This window comes from Mesitornis unicolor, unplaced genomic scaffold, assembly GCF_000695765.1.
Source record: "Mesitornis unicolor isolate BGI_N332 unplaced genomic scaffold, ASM69576v1 scaffold51032, whole genome shotgun sequence".
Lineage (NCBI taxonomy): Eukaryota > Metazoa > Chordata > Aves > Mesitornithiformes > Mesitornithidae > Mesitornis > Mesitornis unicolor.
The window spans coordinates 3,934-30,677 of NW_010168122.1; the positions used below are offsets into that span (position 1 = coordinate 3,934).

General features: G+C 47.8%; 1 protein-coding gene across 1 annotated transcript; it reads left to right on the forward strand.

Moving 5' to 3' along the window:
* Positions 1-457: 457 nt before the first annotated feature.
* Positions 458-21,094, forward strand: TRAP1 (TNF receptor-associated protein 1; the record flags this gene model as incomplete). The annotated part of the gene is made up of 17 exons (XM_010178898.1): positions 458-625; positions 2,043-2,125; positions 2,527-2,667; positions 10,328-10,399; positions 11,106-11,266; positions 12,474-12,583; positions 12,772-12,845; positions 15,283-15,438; positions 15,820-15,940; positions 16,068-16,137; positions 17,308-17,455; positions 17,906-18,091; positions 18,646-18,784; positions 19,289-19,374; positions 19,912-20,057; positions 20,427-20,499; positions 20,790-21,094. Coding segments are annotated over 17 exons (2,036 nt in total), but the record flags the coding sequence as incomplete, so codon positions are not given.
* Between the last annotated feature and the right edge of the window lie 5,650 nt (positions 21,095-26,744).

Here is a 26,744-nt window from a genome sequence, read left to right on the forward strand (position 1 = left end):
CTGATGGTAAGTGTTCGTGCAGCACCCAGAGAAGCTGTGGGTGCAGCAAAGGCATCTCCAGGAGGTGCAGGCTGCCTTGCTTTCACTGGGGATTTACATTTTTGCTGGTGGTAATGTGGGAGTTGAAGTGTCCCTGTTATCTTCAGCTTGGCCAGGTAACAGCAGTGAAAGCTGCAGACTGCCTCTTCCTCACCAGTTGATTCATTGTGAAAGCTACTAATTGTCATCTTCTGGCTAGAATTTTAATTCAGAAGAAACAGTCTGAGGTAGCAACTTGCCCTTCTTAGATGGTGAAGGCAGTGGTGGCAGGAAATGGTGTTTGATTGTGAGGGAGCTTTAGTCTTGCTCAGACAGTGTAACTTCCCATGGGATTGCTGAAGCGGGACCTTTAAAAAGCCCTCCTGTTGTTGCTGATACTTCTGATTTATACTGAAATATTTTTAATCGTGCCTTCTAGCAAAAGGAGCAGCTTGTCTCCAAAGACAAATACTCAGTCACTGGAGCCACCAGTACAACATTCATGCCACCAGCATTTCTGCTGTCCGGACATACAGCACGCAGACAGCAGAAAACAAGGAAGAAGAGCCCCTGCACACCATCATCAGCAACACAGAGAACGTGAAAGGTGAGCATGAACATGGGTGTCTTGTGGGAGCACTCCTGGGGTGCAGACCTACCTGGGACAATGTCTGGGTGCAGCTGTGCCCTGACTATGAGGGTGAGCCTTCTGCAGTAGTATTTCTGCCTCTGGAGGAGGCACAAGTCTTGGTCATCGCATCCTAGCTGGCAGACTGCAGTTCAACTCTGAATTGCACCATCACTTGCCCAAAACTGGAATGTGTAAATCAGAATGGCCTTTACTGAGAAAGGACGCCATCAAGACTGCAGGAAGAAGTTGCATCTGTGGGCTTAGCCAGGCAATTAATGGTCGTGCATATGTGCAGAGACTCCACAGGCACTAGAATTTGCCTAAAAAGAGGATTTTTTGTCCCAGAAGCAAGCTGTGCCTGCCCAGGTCATTGCTGTGGATCGTGGAGGGATCATGAGTGGTGTCAACCTTTTAGTTAGGTGCTTTAGAGCAAACTCACGTGAGTAATTCAAGCACAACAATAGAATCTTTACTTCATGCTCCCATGGCTCTTCTGGCCAGTACCTTTGAGACTGTCAGGCTGTGAAGCCCCCAGTGGGGTTGCTGCACTGCTCCTGCTGCTGTCCACACCCCAGCTTCACCCCTGTCACTGGAGAATGTGTGTCCTTGCAGCAAGGCATGGCAGAGGCGATATGTGACCCATGGCTTCCCTCATGTTGCTTCAGGGTTCTCTGATGCCTCTAGCAAGAGAAATGCTATTTTTAGAAGGCCAACAATGGTCTTTCAGCTGAGGTGTTTTGTTGTTATGATGTTACTCTTTCTGAGGAAAATGCTCTTTCTGGGTGCAGCTCCCTACCAGCACAGGTGGCTCTATGTGGGCACTCCCTTGCCCGCTCCACCGAGATACTGAGAATGTGCCTTCTTCTGCTTAAGGCTCCGAGTATCACTTGGGCATGAGAAATGCTACCTGGCTGTAGAAGCTCTTTGAGCAGGGCACATGTAGATGGTTCCCCTGAAAATTGAGTCAAGGAAGAGCGTGGAAGGCAGGCTGTAAACCACAGGAGGCACTTGGGAGAGTAGTTGGGGCCTGCATGGAGCCATGCATTAGGAGTGAGGGGAAACACCTTTCACTTCTTGTTTCCCGATTGCTCTGCAGCCTAGGCATGGTGACCAATATGCCAGGACTGCAGGCTTTGATTGCCTTGAGGTTCGTGTGCCAGAAGTTGAGGTGCAGACGCCAAGTGTCGGCTTGGCAAAGCGTGTTCCCTCACAGGGGTGTGTAAACAACACTTTTGCTGTCATCCTGTTGGAGGCCACAGCTACCTGTGTCCCATCCTGCTTCAGACTTCTGCTCCTGGGAAGCTGAAGCACATGGTGAGGCTGCAGTTTTGCCTTCCTTCCCCAGAGAACCCTGGTGAAGTGCCTTAAAGGTGTGTTTGTGATTTTATTCTAGGTGCAGCCTCTAAACATGAGTTTCAGGCTGAAACAAAGAAACTGCTGGACATTGTGGCCCATTCCCTGTACTCGGAGAAGGAGGTGAGGCACGCACTACTTGCTGGTGGATTTTCTCTTGGCAAAACCATGTCTCTGTCAAGAGGTGCATCCAAAACAGTTGAGCTGGGAGAATGACTGCTCAGTTTCCCTGCAAATCCTGTGCTGTTCACATGCCATGCTTTCTTGAATGAAGTTTTAAGTAATTTTGAAAACGTTTTTCAAAACAATTTGTAAGTATGACCAGGTGACTCTGTGAGCCGCAGAGCCTTTGCACTTTACTAGTGAGTTCAGACAAGCTGTTCTCTTGGCAGATAAGAAAACACAGTTCTTTTTCTAGTGAGCTGGGGACTAGTTTGTGAGAAGGCAATGAGTTCCCAGGTCTCTAGGAGGCTTGTGCAGTAGACAAGACCAGGCTGCAGTGTCAGGTTGTGTCTCATCCCCAGGTATTTATCCGGGAGCTGATCTCCAATGGCAGTGATGCGCTGGAGAAACTGCGTCATCGGCTGATGGCAGAAGGGAAGGCCTTGCCAGAGATGGAGATCCATCTGCAGACGGACAGCGGAAAGGGAACCATCACGATCCAGGTACTTCCCTTTGGTGACAGGAGAGCGTTACTCCCTGCTGCTCTCATCACTAGCCCTTGGCCAGTGAAGGACCAATAGAAGCTGAGTGGCAGTGCAGTCCCGTGGATTCCCAAGCCTGCTTGAAGAAGTGTCTTGTCCTCAGCTGAACTCTAATTCATGAGGCTGTAGCCTCAGGATTTGATGAGAAACCACCAATTAATCTGCTCCTCACTTGTCCCCACAGGAAAATCTGCTTCTTCCCTCCCTATTGGGAACTACCAGTAGCTTTTCTCCCAGTACCTTGTCTGGTGCACCTCACAGGTTGTGTGTGCATTTCTCAGTAGTGAAAAAGTTGGGAGTCTGGTTTCATCCTGACCTTTGTAGAGGAATTCCCTCACCTCCTTAAGTTAGAGGTGTAACATGATAGCTTGCAGACCTTCCCTTTCAGGGAGATGCTGGCATGGTGAGGATAACTTCCCATTGCTGATTGTCCCTATCTCCTCCTGCTCCAGGATAAGCCAAGCCCAGCTGATGCTAAGGCTCTGCCCTAAGGTACAGGTGGCACTATAGATTGTGGCAGTGCCACAGCACGTGTCTGTCCTCCTGCCTGCAACCCTGGTGTTGGTTGTTCCCTACTGGTGACAGAATGCTTAGCAGAAGGGGGTGGATCAGCATAAGCATGCTCACCTGTGGGCTGCAGTGTGGTGATGAAAGCTGGAGCTGCTCCTTCTCTCTGTACTTTGACCACTATTGCCCATGGCTGTTGTCCAGGTTGGAAGGCTGAGGCTCAGTTTTGGTGTTTCTTGGCAAAGTTCTTAATGCAGAGAAGGTGAACTGGTAACTGTCCTCATGGACCAGTATCAGCGGTGAGTGTAGCTGTGTGCTGTTCTCAGCAGAGCAGAGAATGAGGCAGACAGCAGTGTGTGAGTGAAGGCTGACCACAGCAGGTCACAAAAGTACTTGTTGTTGGAGACTGCTTAGTTATTTTATACTTCTGTTTCTCTGCAGAACAAGCAGCTGTGGTTGCCATGGGGAAGTTACTGATCGTCAGTGGGCAACACAATCATCAACCCAAATATTCTCAAACCATAATGCGGAGGCTTTGCTATTCCTATCAAACCTGACTATTGCATTTTTCTGACTGCTGCACAACACCGATTCTTTAATGAGCTCTTGCGCAGCCCCAGGCACGGTGTCTTTTCTGCCTTGCTCTTGTCTTTCCCTTTTGAGATCACAGTGGACATGTAGCCTCTGACTCCATCAAGACATCATTACAACCTTGTAACTATGGAAGCTGTCCCCTTCTTTAGTGGTTTGGGTATGAGATCTGTTTGCCTGTCTTGCAGATTGGGCGTATTTGACGTCATACCCAATTAGATGTGTTGGGGATTTGTCTTTTTATAACCCCCTACCTGGCTGCCTGTGCATCTCTAATGCAACTAAATGAGTATTAACTAGGAAGGTTTTAACGGCAGCAATGCTGCATTCTGAGAAGGGAGAGAGAACAGCGCTGCTCCAATCTCATTTAATAGGTTTGCCTTCTCAGTAGTGCCTAAAGCTCCTTACCTCCAGTGAAGGTTTATTTATAACTCCTTGAAGAAACATACTGCATGTAACGATTACTTTGAACAAGCCTTATTCAGAACATTTCCCTACCTTTCTGGAATGCAAATGTGCAAGGAAACTTGCCTGTAATGTTTGAGGCAGAGATGGATCTGTCCCTTAGTCACTGTTTTGTTTTCTGTACCCAGTAAGACTCCAAAACAGAAGCAGCAGGTCCCTCATGTGTGATCTGTGGCAATGGTCACCCTGTTTTTTTCTAGAAAGGTCCTATTGTCTTATTCTGACCCCTAGGCCCTTGTCCTCAGATCTTTGTGGTGCTCTTGTTCTCTGAATCTCCCCTTCCAAACCCTGTAGCACCTCTTTGCATCTCGCCAGTTCTAAAGTGCCAGGTCTGTAACGTGTGATGGGCTCCATTACAGGCATGTTCCTGGAGGAGATCATCTAGCTCCAGTAAAGGACTACATTTGTCTCTGTTAGGTGACTGCAGTTCTGCTTACTTTTCTGTCAAGACTGAATTTCAGTCATAAGCATAGCAAGACTCAGAATTTCAATATGATGTCCTCATTCTGGGATATCCAACCTAAGTGCTGCCAGGTGTTGTATCTGCTAAGAGGGACATGCTCACTGTCTCGTCCACTGGATTACACTACCCCAGTTCCTTCACCAAAGTTCTGTTGTTTTAGCAAATTCCCCAGTTTCCTCCACCCCTTTGAAAACCGCCTCATTCTGTTTCTAGGACAGCTCCATCTGGTAGCTGCCACAGCCTGCAAGGTCAGATCTCTTAAGAAAATCCACTTGAAAACGTTAAGGGTGCGTTTTCAATGAGGACAGATCTGCAGAGCTCTGCAGTGCTGCATGCCAAGGCTTTACAGACATGTTTTTGGAGCCCCTGATGTGGGAACAGCAAACCCCTCACAGACCCCAAAGCCCTGTGACCACAGAGCTCTCGTTTGACACCTGCGCGAGGCTCCCCGCAGCTGGTGGTGACAGGCACTTGGCTGCGGTGCAGTCAGTGTTGCTGCTACAGAGCTCTGCTGTGCTGCTGTGTCTGGTGATAACCCCATGTTTGTGTGAGCTTGGGGGCTGGAGCTGTTCTCGCTGCTGATGCTTTATTCAGGGCTGGGACGGTGCTGGCAGTTTAGAGGAAATTGTTTGAAATGTTTCCAGAGCTAATAGCTGCTGCTGCTGGCTGAGAGAGTGTGACAGTTCTCTTTGCTGAGTTGTCTTCTCACTGTTGCAGTCATCCAAAATCAGTGCCTGTGAAGCCACAAAATAACAAGTTTGCTGTCTTTGGGAGGAGTTAAAATGACTGCAAACACCACTCCTCCCTGCAGCAGCTCCCAGATCACTGAGCAGATCTCTCCTGGCTCATGAGTTTTAAACAGTCTGCAATGAGGCCTGGCCTGGCCTGAGGCTCTCGTAGGGAACTGAGGTGTTTGAGCTTTAGCGGTTCGACGCAGGTGCACCCGCATGTCCAACAAAGCCTGGTGCAGGTGAGAGCCACTCCCCTTCCGTGCTGGGTTGTGTCCTGGCAGCAGCAGAGAGAGGGTTACGTCCTCAGCAGTGTGCAGCGCTGCAGCATCTGTCTGGCACTTGGGCTTGAGGAAGAGGAGAGATGGACAATAACGCAGGTAGAGATGGAGAGGTAAAGCTGGCTGTACTTGGACAAGCCTGGGGAGGAATTAAGCTTGCAGAAAGGTGCCACTGATTGCAGGGATGGGTTGGAGCTCCCAGTTGTTGCATCATTGTTAACAAATAAGCTGGGGAACCAGGAATATAAATGTATCTCAAATAACCTGCAGCCTAGGGAAGGAAGTGAAGAATTTTTTCTTCCTCTTCATGCCAGAATGAGAGGATGTCACATTTGAAAATGGGAATTTCAAAGTAGATAAAAGGAAGTACTTCTCTGAACACCAAGCATTTAGGCATGTATGGATGGAGGCTGAGCCTGTAGCAATGCTCAGTACAGATGAAAGTAATGTTAACACAGGGTATGGGAAGGGAAGGGAAGGGAAGGGAAGGGAAGGGAAGGGAAGGGAACCTCAGGCACTCTGCTTTGGACAGCTTCTGTGTTCTAGGCCAGGATTGCCTTGTATCTGTGTGCATCAGTTTTATTCTGCCTTTTCTTCGTTTGTGGCTGCTGCAGATGCTGGATTGGTTCTAAATCACAATGCTCCTGTCCTGGTCTTGTGATTTTTAAGTCTTTTTAAGCAAGGCATTTAAATAATGTGGGGGACCCTTATTAATCAGACATTTTGGGATTTTATTCCCTTATCAGTTGGTGAAAGCAGCATGTCCTTATTTTGTAATGTGGTCGGTGTTCTTCTGATGCCCCATTGAGATTTTGCACTGCAGTAAGTGTTTCAAGTGTTTGTTTTGCAACATAGCAAAATGAAAGGCACAGTAGCTTGGAGATGTACCTCTAACTGCAAGAGTGTTCTTTCAGGTGCAGCTGTGGCAAAGGCAGTAGTCAGTGGTTAGTTAATGGATTGTTTGGTGTGTAACGAAGCTCTGCAGTACCTTAAATTGGACTCAGGTATTGGACAAAGGTGTTACATTACCTAGGTTCTTGTTTACCAGTTAAACGGAGCCATTTGTTGATTGAAACTAGGTTTGTTGCTGTAATTATGTGCAGTTTGTTTCTACTTTACCGAAAAGTATGATGTGAATACAAGAGCTGTGGACCGACTGATTTGATGAGATGGAGAGTGGGGCCAAAGGTGTTCATTTACCCCTCCTCCAAGGAAAATGGACGTCCTGGGGGCTGTGGAGCAAATGCAGAGCATTCCATGGTGGAAGCCCTGAGGTGCTGCACGCCAGCCATCCTTGCACAGAACAGTCTCTGTTTGCAAATGTCCAGCACCCATGCCACAGAGGTTGGAACAAAGTCCAGAGAAAGCACAAAGGTCCCACGCGGTCCAGCAGCAGGCTCCGTATCTGGGAGGTCTCCACACACAAAAAAGGTGCTAAAATCAGTGTTCAGCTGCTGTCTCTTCAGGGTAAATGTTACTCAGTTTAATGTGTGTGTAGTTAACAGATGTGGTCATTGAGCTCTTAACCGTTCGTCTGAAGATGAGATGAAGGTCTGTAGCCTGTTGTGTTGTCTTGCAGAGGGACAGGGCTGTAGAGGGGATGGTTCAGGGGGAGGCGACACCCTAAGAAGTCCCAGAAGGGAAATTCAGCCAGGTGAGTAGGTTGTTGTTCTGCTGAGTAACAGAAGGGCTTCTGTAATTAACCTTCAGCTAATAAAGTGTCGGTGCATCGAACGCTGTTTCATGGTATACAGTGGTTGGTTTCTCCAAGCTGTGGAGAAGCATTTGTCCCTTTGAACATATTCCTTGCATCTCGTAATTTGTGAAGTCCCATGTACAATTTACTTTGTCCTTTTACAGATGACTCTGCTGTGGCTGTTTTCAGCCTGATAAAACTTTTCTTGCAGACTGAAGAGAGGGCTTGAAACTGCCTGCAAGGGAAGAAAAGTTGTAATACTGATGATGGAGCAATGGCAGTCCTTGCATGTATGCTCGCTGATGGCAGGTAGGAAGTGTTTGCAGAGGGTTGTGCGATGGCACGGTGGTTCCTGGTGAAGGTACCCAGAGGCTGAGCAGCAGCCCGTGCAGTGCAGAGCGATGTGAGAAGGGCAGTGGGAGTCTCGCCAGCTTCATCCTTGGATTTCATGGAGCAAATGCTGCCAGCGCTTGTGTCTGCCCAGCCCAAGGCTGGCGCTCCGTGGGCAGGGTCCTCTGCTTCCCATTGCTGGAGAGGGCCTGCCCTGCAGAGCCCAGCTCCCGTCTCTCTGCTGCCACCACTTCATTCCCCCGAGCAGCACCATCTGGTGCAGGGAGCTGAGAAGCGCAGTGTGAAGGCCAGACGCAGGAAACGCGTATGCTGCAGCAGCGGTTTGGATCTCGATGGCGTTTTCATCGTAGTCTGCCCAGGTGTTTTTCTGCAGTAGGAAATGTCTGCTTTGCCAGTATCTTTGGCCGGCCACCTAAAAGGACGCTTTCCACTTTCTCTATTAGCGGCTCGGTGCTGTTGAGGGCGCAGACCCTTTTGACCGCGCTCTTTGTTTGTTGCGATTCACCCTCATCAAAGTAGTCTCCAGGAATTGTCATTAAGCATTTTGCAATAAGTTTGGCAGGGAGTTTGGAATTCAATAGCCAAATAAATTCACGGGGTAGGGATTTTTTTTTTTAAACATACTGGAATTCGGGAATGACATGCTGTGCTATAAATAGGAGTGGATCAGAGGAGTTAAGAGTTCTGTTTAGGGTCTGGCATGAACAAAACCTGAACCAGATGCTGAAAACTTTTCTTTCTGGCTTTTTCTTCCCTGGGGGAAGGGACCATGTCAGATTCTTGAGATTTTGCCATGCCCTGTTTGTTTTTCCTGGCTTTTCATCTCCCGCTGTTGAGATCTTACCGGGCATCATCCCTCTTCTCAGCCGAGATGACTGACTGGCCTTACCGTATTTAATCAAGGGGAAGGTGTTGCTGTGCTGTGACTTGCGGGTATGCAGCAAAATGTCTTACCCACATGGCACCTCACTCAGTAACCTCACAAGCTGATCACAGTTTGATCCTTCAGTTGAGTTAAACACTAGATTTAAAAATATGTACTGACATTAACTTCCTTATCTAGTAAATAAGCCCACTAAATGTCCCACATGGGTGGGAGAGGTGTGCTGTGCCAGAACTCACTCTGGCATCTCGCCTCCAAGCCATCCAGCAGCAGCCAGTTCTAGTCTAGCTCATTTTGGTGGCTCTTGCACACCACATCCCACCCCGGTGTGAACAGCACCTGGAGCGTCTCAGCCCACTCCGGGATGTGCAGGCTGCTGGCAGCTGTGGTGACTGCTCACAGTAGAGCCGAAAATCGCCTTTCACTTGGCTAATTTTCACACTGCTGCCGCCATACAGAGTGGCTCAGAGAACTTGTAAGTGGTTTTTCGGGATGTTTCTGTCACGTAGAGAAGCTGCTGGGATTTCCGGGGCTGGGGGGGCGGGAATGGTACTTGGTTTTCAGAAGTGGCATCCTGGAGGGCGTCAGCTTGCGCTTTACTTCTGTGGCAGATGAGTGTGGAGCAAATTTGAAAATACATTGGACTATAAAGTGGGAAAGATTTTTTTGGGGGGTCCTGGGTGAGAAGGTGGCCATTTCTACCTGGGGTTTGCTGTTGTCCATGTTGCCTTGGGGTCGTGCAAATGTGTTGTGGCAACAAATGAAGTTGCAGCCTAGTCTGAGGCTTGCTGCAGCCTTTTCTGGATGGTGCTGTTGCAGGGTCTGCTGCCTGAGGGGTGCACACTAGCAGCAGGGAGTTGTTTATCTGCATGCAGGAGTGCAAATCAGGATTAAACTGGGGAAGACAACAAGCCTCATGCCTTCAAAGCCTGGCCAGAGCATCATGAGGTGTGCGCTGTACTTTCAGCTGGGGTTAGGCTGTTCCCTTGGACACTGCAATACCCAGCTTTCAGGGACCTGGACGCTGAAAGCCTTATGCTCAAGTCTTGTGAGGGAAGTCTGGTTCTAATGTGAGGGGGAAGGAAGAGACAGAGTAGATAGAGATCAGTGAAGGTGGTGCTTGTAGACAAAGATCTGCATTACCTGAGAGTTAAGGGATTCACTGCTCTGCCACTGATTCCTGGTGTGAGGGCATCAGTTCCCCATCTCCGAATTGGAAATAAGCTGCTTCTCGCAGCTCCTCAACTCCTCTTTGGATTTGTTCAGGTATGGAAGCTGCCTCTGTACATGCACAGCACCTGGCACAGTGGGACTGTGCCTTGGTTGAATCTCTCCAGCACTGGGATCCTCTTGTGTTTTTTAGAAACCAGCCTGTCTTGATGTGGTTTTGTTTTCTCTTGATAAAAGGCTCAAGTCTCTGAACTTTCTGGTCATTTGTGGCTACAAGGCAGCCGTCTGCCCCTTCGAGCTGTGTGTCTTTTGAGGCCACTGTCCTGACCACGTGCAGGTGGAGCCACAGCTGGAAGGCTGCTGTTGCATTTAGCGCTCAGCCAGCTGGGAGGGAGTGGGAGTCACAGGTAGAAGTTACTTGGGTGCCGTTTGCTAAAGCAGTGCTTCTCTACTGATGTTTCAGCTACAATTGCTGTTTTGTTTCAGGACACAGGTATTGGGATGACACAGCAGGAACTGGTTTCTAATCTCGGTACCATTGCTCGATCCGGCTCAAAGGTAATTTGGGATGAGGCACCCCTTGTCTCCCCTTAGAAAAGTCTTCTCCAATTACAGCCACTTTTGTTCTCCTAGTAATTTCTCATTCTGTTTCGTCCCTTGGCCCCCAGCCCAGCTGTGAAATTACACACTTCTTGGAAGGTGAAACCTACCAGTGGAGTCTTCCAGCTCTTAATGGTCTCTGCTGTGTGCCATGGGAGGCGCGTGGTACCCAAGCAGCACTAATGGGCCCTGTGTGCAACGCTGCTGCACCTGGCTGCCCTCGCTCCCAAAAGCAAATGTCTTCCTCCCCAAGCCATCGTTACAGAGGGGCACATGCTCACTCAGCATTCACCCTATGTCTGGGAGGGCGGCAGCTTTGTCCTTGTGCTGGCAGGTTGTTTTATATGTATGTACCTGATTATTTTTTTCATTTCTGGAGTCACCATTTTAAGGTTTCATTCTCCTGGTTGAATGAGCCGTCACTTGTTTTCCTTTACTGCTAGCAGCAGTGAGTGTTGCCCTAAGCAATGCTCCCCTCTTCCAGAGATGCAGTCCCTGTGGGAGTAACTTTTCCTCAGGCACCCTCCTCAGAGCACTGACACAGAGGTGTGGGATGAGGGCACCAGACTGCCAGGCTGTGGAGCCCAGCTGGAGGATGGGTTCCAGCCTCCCAGTGGTACCTGAAGTCACTGCACACTGGTTTATGTCTCCTTTGTTCCTCCAGGCTTTTCTGGATGCTCTGCAGAGCCAAGCGGAAACCAGTAGTAAAATCATTGGCCAGTTTGGTGTAGGTTTCTACTCAGCTTTCATGGTGGCCGATAAAGTGGAGGTGTTCTCCCAGTCTGCAGAGCCAGGGAGCCCAGGCTACCATTGGTCTTCAGATGGGTAAGGCTGCAGAATGGGACGGAAACGTGGGGGCCTGTGTCCAGACCAGCCATGGTCTGAAACCTGTGCAAAGCAAGACTTGTGTGGTCTTTCATACCAGGCTTACTGGTTTAGATCCTGCTTGGGTTATACATGGTAAAAAGTGTGGTCAAATGTGCCAGGGTGAAAACATCAGGGACAAACTTGGTTTGTCAGAGCAGGTGTGTTGTGGACAAAAAGAGGACCTGCCTCTCCTGTTCCTTTCCTGCTGGCAGGCAATCATCTTAGCAGTGCTCCACACTGGAGAGACAAACTTAAATCTCTTTGATCAAGTTGTCCCCCAGCTTTTTGCTCGAGGGCACCCACAGTAAGCAGGGCTTGTGCAGTGCTGTGGCTCTGTCGGCACATCTCTTCTGTGGGTCCTATCTGTGTGCTTCTCCTTTGCTTATTGCTTGAAGTTGAAAATATCTGTGTCTGTTTGCAAAGCTGTGGACTGCGGGACCATGTTGAAATTGGAGCTTCTTGGAATGAAAAGCTTTGCATTCCCTTAAAATCTCCTAGGAGTAAAGAATTTACAAAGATATTTAGATTCTTGAAAAGAAAGTCTTGTAACTGAGACATCAGAGTGTTTTGGGCTGCAGTCAAGCTGTATACTGCAGCCTGTACTGCTGTGCCCTTTGAAGGCTTGCTTGTCTGTCGTCGCTGCAGTCTGTCCGCTGGGTCAGTGCTCTCACCAGAGTTTGATCCCCACATGGCATTCACTTAGCAATAGGGCAGGAATGGTCACCCAGAATGAGCACAGCAGCTTTTCATTGTAACCAGTTACTGCATACTCCAGTGGAGATGTGAATGAAGGCCCACAGACGAGTCAGAGTTGTCAAGGGAGGAGCCTGGGTGTTACAGTCACTGCAGGAAATGCAGGAGAGTTGAAGGCTGGGCCCATGCCTTCAACTCCATGCCCTTGGTTTCCTTCTCTGTAGCGGCTGCTGGTGTCTGCAGAGCTGTGTGTCCTGGGTCTGCAGGCTCTGTAGGGAAGACAGCCACACATTTTGGAGGGGGCTTCTCAGAGGCACAGAGGGCATTCAGGCATTCAAGATTTTATGCCTTTTCCTCTTGGTGTGGAAGTGATGTGTGTGTTCTTAGTTTAATAAACGTTTAATAAAGTTTTATGTCCCATCATAGATGTATCTGAGGCACAAGCTGACATGACGTCTGTTTCTAATCCTAGTTCAGGAATGTTTGAGATTGCAGAAGCATCTGGTGTCAGAACTGGGACTAAGATTATTATACATCTCAAAGAAGAGTGCAAGGAGTTTGCAAATGAAGACCGAGTCAAGGGTGAGTGGAGGAGGGAAATGCTGTTACCTGCTGAGGGGCTATGTGAAATCTGTTGCTGCCCCTTGAGTGGGAGGTGAATTTACAGCGGTTTTCCTCTCCTGCAGCATGTTTCACCTGCTGTTACTGAAGAAATTCTTACTGTGGTGTTTTCACAAACATGACTGCTCTATGTCTTCTTTCCATTCCAGAGGTGGTGACAAAATACAGCAACTTCATCAGCTTCCCCCTGTATCTCAATGGGAGAAGAATTAACACATTACAGGTGAGCAGGCAGGCCACAGGTGGGTCACCACTGGAGACAGGAAGCAGGATAAAGCTGCAGCTGTCCCTAGAAGTCAGGGTAGGATTGTCCAGGATATCACAGATATCAGTGGTGATCAGTTAATTAGAACAAAAGGAGAAAAACCAGCAGAAGGCATGTCTGGAGCTGCTTGTTTGCATTTGTTGAAGACAATTCTTGCAGATTAGCAAATCAGTTTTGTTTATAGTTATCTTCTGGATATTCCCTTAATCAGAATGATTATTTCAGGGCTTTATAATACATAATTCTAACTGCTTAATTCAGGTAGCATGTTAGGGATGTAGGGAGTGCTCACATGGCTGGTGTGCTGACACCTCTTGCTGCAGTTCTCTCTGTCCTTCAGCATGGGGTAGCCAGTGCCAGTGAATGGTTTGTTTTCGTAGTGGCTCAGTTCACAGCTTGATTTTTGCCACACCTCCTAGCTGAGCACTGCTTGATGCTGGCATTTTCTGTCCACTTAAAATTATATAGCAGCCAGATCCATTTTAGTGAGAAGTTCTTGGCCCAATTGCAGGAATCACCTAGGTGATATTACTTATCTTTGAAACAAAAATCTGTGAATCGTTTTCCTCCAGCATATCATTTTATGGTTGGTTAGAGCTCCCTCGCCTAAGAGAGCAGATAGAAAATGAATGTGGGGGGTTTTTTTGTTTCCTGCAATGTGGCATTGAATGCACAGACTTTCAAGACTGTACTTAAATATTCTATCATGTTAATTTATCTAAGGTTCTGTAATTGGTGTTAATAGTCTCTGATATTTATTTGGATTTCTGCATAATAGTGTTTCTGTTCCAAAGGTTTTCTAGCTGCTTCTCTTAAATTACAAAACCAGAAATAGGTTTATACAGCTGTTTGCTCCTTCTGCCTGACAATCAATAGAACAGACTCTCCAGAGAAGAGCAGTACTAGAGGAAGGGGTGCAATGCCCTTAATAGAGTTGTGTACTTTTATCTTCTTATCAGAAATTTTCCTTTCCCTCGGGATACAGCAACAGCTTTATTCTCATTATGCTCCCATTTCAGGCCTTCTTTATCCAGGATCTTATTTTTGTGTTTTTCCACACATCAACATCAGTTCACTGTAAACAGAGCCATAGTTAGATCCCTGGTGTGGATTTTCCTAGCTAAGCTCTTGACTGCTTGCCATGTAGCTGACAATGTGGAGTTAGAGGCTTTTCTGGTCTAACTGTGATAACTGTAGCTACAAGTAAGCCTCTGGGAAAGCAGCGCTTTACCCAACAACAGCTGCTGTAAAGCACCTTAGTACCTAGTTGAGTCTGTAATCCTACCTGTGATCCTGCAAACCCTCCAGGACACTTGCATGTGCTGGAAATGTTATAAAGCCACTGGTGGAACAAGGCTTTGAGGCAGAAGAAGCTTTAAGGAGCATAGCAGTATGGCAGGGCTGCCAGAGTCCTGAATCCCGTGGACTGGTAGGTGGAGGGTGGGCTGGATGTTTGTCTTGCCTCAGTCATTGCTTCTGTCACTCATTAGAGCTTGAGTAGAAGAGAGTGGCAGTGAGTGTAGTGGACTTCACCCATCAGAAACAGGAGATTCTTAGTTGAGTCCCCATGTTTGTTAAATGGGCAGAACCTCCCATGGCTTTGCCTTATGCTAATCTTTGGCTGAGGAACTGAAAACTTGAATGTGGTGTGAACATGGGCTGAATGCTCCAGGAAGTGTTGGGGGGGTTAGAGCAGCAGCAGATGGAAAGCATGGCCACAGGGAAGGACCTAGTCTGGAGCTCAGGGCTTAAACTCACATGTTGATGTGTGAAATGGTGCTGCTGAAGCAGTTTCTGACTCTGCACCAGCGATGGCCAAGTGGTCACAAAGCATCTTCTGAACCACTCCAAAATAAATCATCAGCAAACAGGCAATTCAGGAGTTGCTTCACAAGCACTCAGATGACCTTGTGGTGGGATAGTGACCTCCATCAGGGCAGCAGCCTGGTTGCATCAGACCTGCTTAAACTTTCACTTTTCTTTTGGTTGCTGATCAGGCCTTGAGATCCTGGACTAGTACTGCCAGTCAGCTGAGCAGTGGTGACTATCCAAGAAGCTCTTTAGTCAGTACCAAGTGTGAGGCAATGGACATTAGCTAAATCTGTTTTGTTTTGGACTAAACAAAGCTGCTTTATATATGTTGCAGGTCAAGAGCACCTCTGTGGGAGGTGACCCGAGCTCAGATGAGGGGCAGTAATTTGTTAGTCTGTGATAATGTACCTGAACCGTAACACATCCCACAGCCCTTGGGCTGTGCAGAGGAGTCTGTCTGAAAGACCGTATTTCCTTGCTCCAGCGCCCTAGAGGGAAAGCGTAACTCTGGAAGAGCAGCCCTGCACTCTGAGGCTGCAGGTCTTGAGAGCTGATGGGAACTCGTCTCCCTGCTCCTCCACAGGCACTCTGGATGCTGGACCCCAAGGACATCGGCGAGTGGCAGCACGAGGAGTTTTACCGCTTTATAGCGCAGGCTTATGACAAGCCCCGCTACGTCCTGCACTACAAGACTGATGCTCCCCTCAACATCCGCAGCATCTTCTATGTGCCTGAGCAAGTATGTGCCCTTCTGTCCAGGGAACGGTGGGACATCTACCCAGTTGCTTTCAAGAGGAGAGAATGGGAGAGCTCCTGCAGGAAAGGAGGCAGCTAAGGCTGCAGAATGGCAAGGAGGAATATCCAGTGTGGCATCTGCAGTGGGCTGGGTGCCACAGAGTAGTTGTGGGGGTACTGAGCTGTGACAGGAGCAGGGAGGTGGCTCAGGTAGGTCTCTAGGGAATACAGCTAAGATTTCAGCTCTCGTTGGGTTCAGCACTGGTAGAAAAGACCACAGTGTGGCCTGGCCAGCTGATGCAGCCACACAGATAACTGCAGCACAGTGTGCAGCTGGGCACCCTGCACTGGACTGGTGTCACCCTTTTGTCTCTTGTTCCTGCAGAAACCATCCATGTTTGACATCAGCAGGGAAATGGGCTCCAGTGTTGCCCTCTACAGCCGAAAAATACTCATCCAAACCAAAGCTGCAGACATCCTGCCTAAATGGCTGCGTTTTCTTAGAGGTGCGTGCTGGGACCAGGAATAACGGGCTTGGGACCATGGCTTCCACAGGGGTTGAGGTGAGGGGCTGCCTTTTTGAGCCTGGCACTTGTGTTTGCCTCACTGGTCAAGGATTGTTCTGTGTTCCAGGTGTTGTGGACAGTGAGGATATACCCCTGAACCTCAGCAGGGAGCTGCTGCAGGAGAGTGCCCTTATCAGGTAAGCAAGAGGTAGATCCTGTGGACTGCTGAGGCTCTTCTGGCTTCTCGCTGGTTGAGGAGGGGACACTGTGGGATAGTTAGAGGAGCTTGGAGGGACCTGGCCTCTAAGCTGCAGCATTTCCATCCTTGAGAATTTCTGTAGTCTATAAAGTGAGTTGTTTCTCAGCCATGCTGGCCACATCTCAAGGTGTGGAAGCAGTATCCTGTGCCGTCTGCTCACACCACTTGCCCCTTGTGACCTAGGCTGCCTTTCAATATCTCTAGTCTACAGCAGTAACAGTGGATTTGCTATTTACAGTGTCTGGTCTGCACCACCAAGTGGTTTGGAAAACCAAACCAAACTGTAAGTCAGCTGTCGACACTAGGAAGCTGGGTCATGCTTTAGTGTCACCATTATTTATGGGTAAATCATCAGACAGCACCTCGTGCCTCTTGTCTCCAGATTTCCTTCAGAGCTCTGCTGTGCTTGTGCACAAATTTATCAAAAACTGAGTGCCAGCCAGCAGGGTTTTCATCTGGTGCTGAGGCCCAGTGAAGCTGACTGCTGGCAGGCCAGTGTCCTCTGAGAACCCCTTAGCTCTGGCTTTAGTTTTTCCTTACTTTTGTCCTTCAAGTTCCCTCTCAAACATCTGCCATTGGTGGAACTTGAAGTATAAGAGGAGGCTTTTCCTCCTTAGCATTGGCACTGTTATCTTGTTAGGTTTGATGGCTGACTTTGTATTCTTCAGCTGGTGAAATGTCTCTACCTTCACTATAGTCACGAAATTAACCCTGTCACTTCACAGTGGATTTTCAGGCCTTCAGAAAGGATCCCTCCAAGTGTAACCCTTTCATACCTGCTTCCTTCCCACGTTTAAGGGTAGCTGTGGGAGTGAGGCAGATGCCCTGTGCACAGTTGGTTATGTACTGCAGTATCTCTGAGTCACGAGTTACTGAAGAGCTGAGCTGCAGCAGTACATTGTACTACAGCTGTCCCTCCAGCTTGAGCCGCTCTTGACTGAGATACAAAGAACAGCTGAGGGAAAGAAGACAGTGGACCTAGAGTTTCTTCTTTGTCCTAATGTTTGCAAATGCATCACTAAAAGACTGCGCAGGGTTAGAGATGTTCACTGAAAATCTCTTGTCTTGGTCTAGCAGCTATCTTTAAAAAAGGTTGTTCCTTCTGCAGGAAGCTCCGAGATGTTTTGCAGAAGAGGTTGATCAAATTCTTCATTGACCAGAGCAAGAAGGACCCAGAGAAATATGCTAAATTCTTTGAGGAATACGGGGTATTCATGAGAGAGGGGATTGTCACGGTAGCAGAGCAGGATGTCAAGGTACCAGGAATCCTGAAGCACTGCAGCTGGTGGGAGAGAGTATTGGCTCCTACTGTGACCTGGGATGAGGGGGGCTCCTGCTTCTGTGAATTGTATATACCTGTAGCGTGTGTTTCTGGCTCTGACACTGCAGAGTCTCTGTACCCACACTGTGTTGTCAGCCCTCAGTGATGCAGCATGGACTATAACAGGTGATAAAATAGGGCTTTCCCCTGCTGTTGTCCTCTGCCTGGATTCCCATTTCTAGGAGAGCTTGACCTACATCCTGTCTAGGTCACTCTTTTGCTTCTTTAATATCTGGAGCAGGAAAGGAGGGACTCAGAATCCCCTGAGCCTTTTTGCAGTGTTGCAAACAGGCTTGCATGCTACAAAGGGGTGTCTTGGGGCTGGGAGTGATCAGGTAGAGTGATAGTCACCTGCCCTCAGCTCACAGGAGCACATTTCTTCCAGGAGGACATAGCAAAGTTGCTGTGTTATGAGTCGTCCGCCCTGCCCACAGGCCAGCTGACCAGCCTGACCGAGTACGCCTCCCGCATGAAGGCAGGGAGCAGAAACATCTACTACCTGTGTGCACCCAACCGGCACCTGGCCGAGCATTCCCCGTACTTTGAGGCCATGAAGAAAAAGGACATGGAGGTGGGTGAGCAGTGTGGCATGGCCAGAAGAACACCCTGAACTGCTCTATCAGTGGTCAGGGCTCACCTGGATCTCAGAGCTGAGCAGGGTCGTGAGGCCTGGGCTCCTTCTGTCTCTACTCAGACTGGCTACTGCAGTGTGAGGCCAGGAGAGACCTGGCACACACTGTGCAGGCGGGTTAGTACTTGTGTGGACATCTAGTTCTGACATCTGTTTAATACCTTTGCTGAACCCCAGAGCAGGAGTTGCTGTGAAGGGCTGGTAGTAGTGTTACAGATGTCCTCTGTGGGCAGGTGGCCCTCTCAGGACTGGAGTCAGTGCTGGTTCTCACTTTCCATGGGGCAGCTGGACTCATTCAGCTGCAGACCTACCACCCATGGTACCAACCTCTCCAAGGGTTTGCTTTCACTGCGGGCCCTGAGCGATACTCACCATGGGGCTGAACCTGCTAGTTTGCCTGGTGATGTCCTTGCTGTTTGATGCAGAGTTGCCTCTGGACAGAGGAAGTGCTGCTGCATCCCACATAATGTGCTATTGTCCCTTTTTTGACATAGGTCCTGTTCTGCTATGAGCAATTTGATGAGCTGACACTCTTGCACCTTCGAGAGTTTGACAAGAAGAAGCTGATCTCAGTGGAGACAGATATCGTTGTTGATCACTACAAGGAAGAGAAGTTTGAGGAAAGCTGTCCAGGTATTGTGAGGCTCCCCTGGCCCTTCCTGCTGCGTGCAGTCCTGCCATCCTGTGCCAGCCATGAGGGTACACCTACTTCACAGCCCTTGTAGCTCCTGAGCGTGTGAGCAAAAGCACTCCTTTCCATCCTGCCATTCTCATGCTCTGAGGCAACTTGCAGTTCTTGCAGATCCCTTTCATCCCACATGATCAAAGTTTAAGCAATTTGCTAATTTAAACAGATGAAATGTTGTATGTGGAGTTTCCATGATTTGAGTTTTAACAACATGCATATATGTCCCCTGACAGAGGCAGGCAGGCATTGGCAGGGCATGAGCCTGCCCTCTCTGGGCATGGCATGGTCTGGGATCAGGGCATATATGTAGGTGTGTGCCAAGTGGTGCTGCCTTCCCATTTCCACAAGAGAGCAGACAAATGGAAGTATGAAATAGACTGAGCTCAGGAGTAAAGCTCCATTGGCACACTATAGATCTGTGCTCAGATGTGCCCACTTTCCCCTGCCAGCTGCAGAACGTCTGACAGAGAAAGAGGCTGAGGATCTGATGGCCTGGATGAGAAATGCCTTAGGCTCTCGAGTCACTGGTGTTAAGGTAGGTGTTCTGTGACTGACTGACTGAGTGCAGAGGATCTATGGGGGTAATAATCTAGGGAAAAAAGATGGTGATTGATTTGGGATCTGCTGCCACAGATTTTCCTTTGAATCCTGAGAGTAATCATTATTCTCTGTGCCTCCTTTCTGTAAATGGTATGAGTGCTGGCATTTGCCATTTGGATGATCAGCATGGCAGTGGAAGAACCACATCTTAATGCATAATGAGCAAAGCCCATTTTACGAGTTCGTGCTCAGATTACCAGAAAAGCAGGCTGGTGACTGTCTTGTCTGTGGGCTAGAGGCTTATTGGCAAGAAGTGCCTTGGGTCCAGCTGCGAGCTACTACCTGTGGACCAGTTGGGGTAATTTGGGCCTCCAGCTTTTCTGCCAGTTTAGGGAGTTACTGTGGGGTCAGCACGAATTGTCCAGGGGTTTGTTGTGGATCTGTGCTGAGGAAACCTCGAGTCCTTGAACATTCCCCACCTGTAACTCATGTGAATTTTCCGTCTCAGCACTGATTGCTGTTTTTGCCACAGGTGACTACACGGCTGGACACCTACCCTGCCATGATCACTGTGCTCGAGATGGGAGCTGCCCGCCACTTTCTTCGTATGCAGCAGCTGGCCAAGACTCAAGAGGAGCGTGCCCAGCTCCTGCAGCCCACCCTGGAGATCAACACGGGGTAAGGCCTGGGGCACTGCAGCCTTTCTGGGGTGGAGGCACAAAGGAAACAATGTGATGCTCTCAGTTAGCAGAGCCTTCCCCATTAAATGCAGTGTGTGCTACAGTGCCTTGATCTGTAAGGCTGCCTGGCAGTTGACATGAGACACTCACACACATCGTGCCCAGCCGTCTGAGGACTATGGGGGTTATAGGGTCAGGATGGGAGAGAATAGAGAAGCCCCCAGAACAGAAGTGAGGAAGTTGGAGCTATTTTGGCCTTTTGGTAGAACCTCTTCTGTTCCACCTTGGCTTACATGCTCAGTCTGGAAGTAAATTTCTCATTGTGTCCAAAAATACATCTCAGTGTAGATCTCTCTCACTCTTACAGGCATGCTCTGATTAAGAAGCTTAATGAGCTGAAGGACAGTCAGCCTGACCTGGCCCAGCTGTTACTTGATCAGGTAAGAGCCAGGCCTTCTCCAGAAGCAGCACCATCCTCCCCTGAGCCAGTGTGCAGACCACGTGTGGGAGGGAACAGGGTGAAGCCCTTGTAGCAGGCAAGAATCACATCCTTTTGGGGTCCCCACTCTGGGTATTTCTGGTACTTGTGGTCCATGTGTTCTTCTGCCAGATGGGCTAGAACACATGGTTGGTCTCAGCATGCAAGTCCCGGAGAATGACAGTCACTCCCTCCTCAGCTCTCACCCAGCTCGCTATTGCTGCTTATTTAATGCTTTTTTATCTTTTTCAGATTTATGAGAATGCCATGATAGCAGCAGGACTAAATGAGGATCCCAGACCAATGGTGAGCCGGCTGAATGAACTCCTCACCAGAATCTTGGTGAAGAACTGAGCCCCAGAAGACAGAAGGATGAACTCTGTGCTGATACCTCTTTCCTCCAGCACAGTCACTCTGTCAGCTACTGCAGCGTCTGCTTGCAGGCACTGTGCAGCGAAGGGTTCGTGTGGTGGACAGCCAGGAAAAATGCAGGGGACTTCAACCCTCACTGCACAGGGAGGAGCCAGTTGTTATTATCAGATTTTGTCATCAACCTGTTCAGAGTGTGGTGTTCTTAGTGGGAACAAAATCCACAGGTTGCTGCTCAAACAATGTGCCCAAATTTCTGACACAAGCCTGAAGAGCCTCATTTTGTACTGTTTCTAGAAATGGCCGCCTCCCTCCCCGCCCCCTTCATCCACTAAATCCCTGTGCACCACTGTGCTCCAAACAGAATGAATTAATTTGTTAAAAAACCTCCACCTCGGACGAGGCAGGAGGAGTTCACCGGCATGGAGATAGATTGCTGCCATTAGCAGACACAGATACCGTTGGTGGAACATGTCAGTACAATCCCATGGTAGAAGAGATCACCAGGCTCCTGGATAATTGAGTTCATCCTGGTCTTGCTGTGGAGAAAGGGAAGTAACTGGCAAACAGCTTTCCAGCATGTGGCTTTCTGGAGAGTCTCCAGGGTTTTCGCCTCTCCTGTGGGATAAACTGCATGTCTAGCTGATCGGTATTTATGATAAATAAACTCCTCTTTTCCAGACTCCTCCACTCTTCTCTCTTCTGCTTTTTGGTCTTTCTGTCTTCTAGCTGGTAATTTGTTGGTTCTTCTCTCTTCAGATCCTGCTTGGTTCTTCAGGGTGTCAGGTACTGGACAGTGGTGAGAAAAGAGGACTGAAAACAGTAGGTAGTAGCAGAGACTGTGGAGAGAAAACAGGAGAATCTGTAGCTATGAACCTGGTTAGCCTTGTCTTTGAAAATAGAGTTTAGCCCCTTGAATCTTTTCTCAGGAGCAATGGCCATTCAACAGAAGAGGCCTTTGTAACAGAAACTGCCACACTAGATTTCCTCCTGTGAGTCTAGTTTACACCATGCAAAGCAGTTTACAAGAATTCTTTCTCCTGCTCAGTAGGCAGGAGATATTGGTCTAGTTTCTTTAAATTGCCAGATTAAGATTCTGGAACTAGATGTTGGTCACTGCTTGGATGCTCTGCTGGACAGGCCAGTCTCCATCTCTTTAAGTTAAAGGAAGCCTGGCTGTACAAAGAGGAATGAAAAAGGTCTGCTGCATGCAGTACCTCTTAGAACTTTCATTAACATTGCCTAAAATTTCCTTTTCATTCAGATGCAGAAGAGAAACTAACGTGACAGTTCAGAGGGTATTGAGAAGAACAAGGAGCCACCTTCTACATCCCGAGGGTAGCAGTGTAGCTCAGCTAGAGGCCACAGGTCTTGATCCAGCTCCTAGTAAGATTCAGATGGCAGCCCTTGATTATGCTGGGATTCCTTGATTGTGCAATAATGAAATACTCTTAAATTGTCTGCACTCTAAGATCAGAAGAGTAAGCTGGCAGCTAAGCTGCACAGGTAAACATGCGTAAGGTCTTGCTCCTGGAGGTGGGCAGCATATGTGGAGTTTAGCTGTACATTTTGGAGACTGGGCAGCATTCCTGTCTTCCAAGTAGATGTAAGATCCTTTGCCATCAAAATTGACGTAAATACAGAGAGAAAATTACTATGTGTTGTACATGCACATCAGAGCTTTGTGGGACACTTGAAAGGAGCAATACAATGTGGCCACTTCACAGTGCGGTGTGTTTCATGAACACAGGCTGAAGAAAATAAAACGTTTTGTGATTTTTCTGGTGCTAACAGTACAGCAGGTGAGGGCATTAGCCTGCAGGGTGGTCACCTGGTGCTCGCTGATAAAGTGGCTAAAAATAGCATCTGTTGATACAATGCCTGAGCCAAAGCTAGTTTATAAAATCTGATGCAGCGAGCAGTAGAGCGTGCTTACTCTGACAGGACTATGAACTGTCTGACGTGTCTTTAACCTCTCCAGTCCTGGGAATCTTCCAGGAATGCCCGCAGCCCTCAAGGTGCTAAATTTTTGCCATGAGAGATTTGTGACTAAAAGATCAAATAAGATTTCTGCTATAGAGGTGCAAACCCATCCTTCTGTCACTGTGCCCATCGAACATGGTGAGAGGTGGTGACGGTCCTGTATGCAGCAGGGAGCAGTAGCAGCAGGATCAGAAGGGTGCTTTGACCCAAATCTCACACACTTGACCATGCTGCTTTGGCCGGTGCTTTGAGCTTCATCACTGCATGCACCAGCAGCCTCTCCGGGTCCTTTCACCTCTTAGGCTCAGCTTTCCCTTCTATTTTCTAAAGACCTGCAGAGAGTGCTGGTGTGTGAAGATTTTAAGCATGGCTAACAGAACAGATCCTAGTGGGAAAGGTAGATGTATGGCATCATGTTGATGGACACAGACTGAAGTTCTGATTGATAGGAATGCAGGCGAGTGGCTCAAAAGCAAGTCTAGATGACTGGCTGTGAAATGGCCTCCACTTGGAGTGCAACAGGGGCTCTTTGGTACATGAGCAGTGTAAAGGATGAGTTGTTTCAAGTGTGATGGTGAAAGGGAGGCATGGGGAGATAGAGTCTTTTTTTTTTTCACTTTCTGTACAACCTCAAAACATGCTGTGCAAGCAGAGAAGTCTTGTATGCATCTTGCATCAGAGCTTCAGTGCTGTTTGTAGTGGTGAAACTGAGGTTGTGGGCTTCCAGCTCCTGTGCTCTTCCAGTCCCCATCCTCTCCACTCAGACACTAAATTACTCACCCTCAGAGGTGGTGTATCACTAACTAGTTCCCATCCAGCTTGTGCTTTTCCTGCACTGAGTGCAGTGCCCGCTGATTTTTCTGGCATATTGAGGTGAAACGAGTTCCAAGAGCGTGCCATGTGTGGGAATGGTGCTGTGAAGTCCTCAGCATGGACTAGTTGTGTCCTCCTGCATTTGCTCTACCAGATTTTCCCATTTCCCCATGGGATGGAATCTGGGATCTGGAAGAATCTCATGGATTCTTATTTGGTTTCCTGGCTGTAAGCAATGCTGAACCTTGCTTTGTGCAGAAAATTGATCTATCAGGTTTGATTTTTACTGGGACCTTATTAACTGCTGCCTGTCTCTTTTTTTTCTGGTTGTTGGTTTGGGGTTTTTTTGTTGTTAATTTTTCTACAAGTTAAACTTAGTGTGCTGACAAGCTGTTAGTGTTAAACAGCGTGGCCTTCTCTCCTGCTCTGCCCAAGCTCATCAGCTGTGGAGTAAAACCTGTATCCTCCAGGGCAGAAGATGGAAAATATTTATGGGCAGTGAAATCCAGTTGGAAAGGACATTCCTGAGACCTCGTGCTTTTAAACTTGGACAGAATCCCTCTCACGTCTGGCTCAGGACCTTGAAACTGGACTAGCCCATGAAGTAGTTCACTGGGCCAGATTGAGAACAGAGTTTTCTCTTGTCCAGACTTCCTGCTAAGAGTATCGAGAGTGTCTTGGGTAGACTCCAGGTCTATGATTTATGGGCAAACCACAGGCCAGGAATCTGCAATTTAAGCTCCTTGAGCAGCAACTGTTTAAAACATTATAGGAAGAAATGGCCACTGTTTCCCTAAAAAAAAAAGAAAACTTGGGAGTCATTATTAATGTTTAACACTTCTGTAGTGCCTCACAATTGTTCATTATTCCTCCCACTCCCCTTGTGAAGTAAGTCAGAATTATTCTTGCTGTACAAATAAGTGTGCATGGAGCTTTAGTGAATTTCCCTAAACACTGAATCTGATTTAGGGACACAGCCCAGGACTCAAAAATCCCACCACAAAGTGAAACAAAGCTCCTCCAAGATCCAGAGGTATAAAGACAAATACCTGCTGGGTTTGGATGAGGCCATCAACACAAATGTAACAGCAACTTCAAGAGCATCTCTGCCCAATACCCTTTCATTTGAAAAATCTTCCCAGGTCAGTTCTGGGTCTGCCCGGACCTCACTGAGATCGTGTGCTTTCCCAGTAACTCCAGGGTCCAAAAATTCCTGGGATTTCAGAGAATACGTGGAGCCTTGGCTGCTTACTGGAATTATCCTCTACCAAGTCCTTTCCAGCTGGTTGTCTCCCCTATTGCTTGGGGAAAAAAAGAGGATGGCACACTGAAATTTTATCTTTCTGTCTTCCTCGACCCAGAACAGCTCAGCTCCTGGCATTTCTGGAGGGGGTTAAACATGGGATTTCCTTTTCTTTCATCAGTAGGAAGCTTTCCTTCCAGAAAAAAAAAAAAGTCATTTGTTATCTCTCTGCTTTCAGAAACTTTTTTTTTCTCCTTTACTTCCCCTTTTACACTTAACCTCCATCTTCTCCGGACCTTGCAGTGGCCAATGCTGTGATTGCAACACAGTCCAAGCGAAGGGGGACGTTGCTTTGCCTGGACAGTCATTGTCCCATTCCCACCCATGACAGAAGGGTGCTCCTTGGTGCTGTCTCCCACTCTCAGTCCTAGAGCCCCTTCTAGCAAGAATTTTAACTCGGATGGCAAGCCCACTCCCATCGCACTCCTGGAAACAGTCTGGGGTGTGAACAGGTGGGAGTGGGTAAGAAAGTCTGCCCAAAGTCCTGGTTGAAATGGAATAGTTGGCAGAAGTGCAAGGACCAAAGGCTTCTTTAAGTGCTTAAATTTCTAAGGACTCCTGATTGTCTCACTGGTGTTGATCTACTTACAGCAGTGGAAAGGATGAAGAATTGGTCAAAGAAATATTTTTCTCCTCTTAAATCTTTATGGTAAAAGATATCATAATGAATTGTCCATTAAATGTATTTGTCCAACTTTATTCCAAATGTGAAGATACCATCTGCAAAGGATTTGGAGTCAGGTAAGCAGCAGTCTGTGAAACCAAGTTCCCCTTGTGCAGCCCACATAAATGAAGGGTAATTGGGATCAAAACCTGATCCAGAAGTAAATCAGTAAGTAAATCCTTCGTGGAACTGTACTACATTAAATCCTTAGAAACCTGGGAAGTAAGAGCTCTGAGAGGAGGTGGAGAGTGATTCAATTTGAGTTTTATTTTGCTGATGTATCTCAGTCACTGGACTTGTTCTGTCTCAAGTGGTTTAGCAGATATTTTAAAAAACAAGTCTTCTAAGTTACCTTGCAAAATGCTTCAAGAAATCAAAGGATATGGATTTCTTTCTTTTAGTTGTGCACTGTGTTTTTAATACATTTAGAGATTTGTAGCATGTGTTTAATTCCCAATATCCTCGCTGCGTGATGGTGATTCTGAAAATTATATTTGATTTCAGCTCCCAGGAGAATAAGACAAATTTTTGTTTATGACAAGTTAATTTGATGTGTGCACCCTCTAACTTGTGCTATGTATCTTGCTGAATGGAAATGTGTGTTTTTCTGGCAGGCTTACAAGAGATTGACATGGTGGCATGCACCACCCCAAAATTCACATTTTAGAGAGAGAAAAAAACAAACAAACAACTACTCTTGAGGAAAATGCTGTATGCTTTGCCCTTTCAAGGTACTAAGCACACTGGATATTGTGCTGAGCTCTGTCATCCAGCATGGCCAAAGTCCACGAGAAGAGCAAATCAACACAATAAATTAACACAAAAACTAAACTTTACTCATTGGAATTGGCCCCTGTGGCTGCTTCTCCAATCACTGCTGATCTGGACTGAATCGATTTGTATTGAAAGCTTTAAAAAGTTAATCTGATAGTTGCCAGTGAGCCACCACCATTGCAAGTCTCAACACAGATCAGTAGATATGCCTGTCAGACTGAGCAGAGATAGCAAAGTGAAAAGACACATTTTGAGAAATGCTGACTGTGGCTGCATTGGGTTTTTCTGTGAGGGGTTTTTG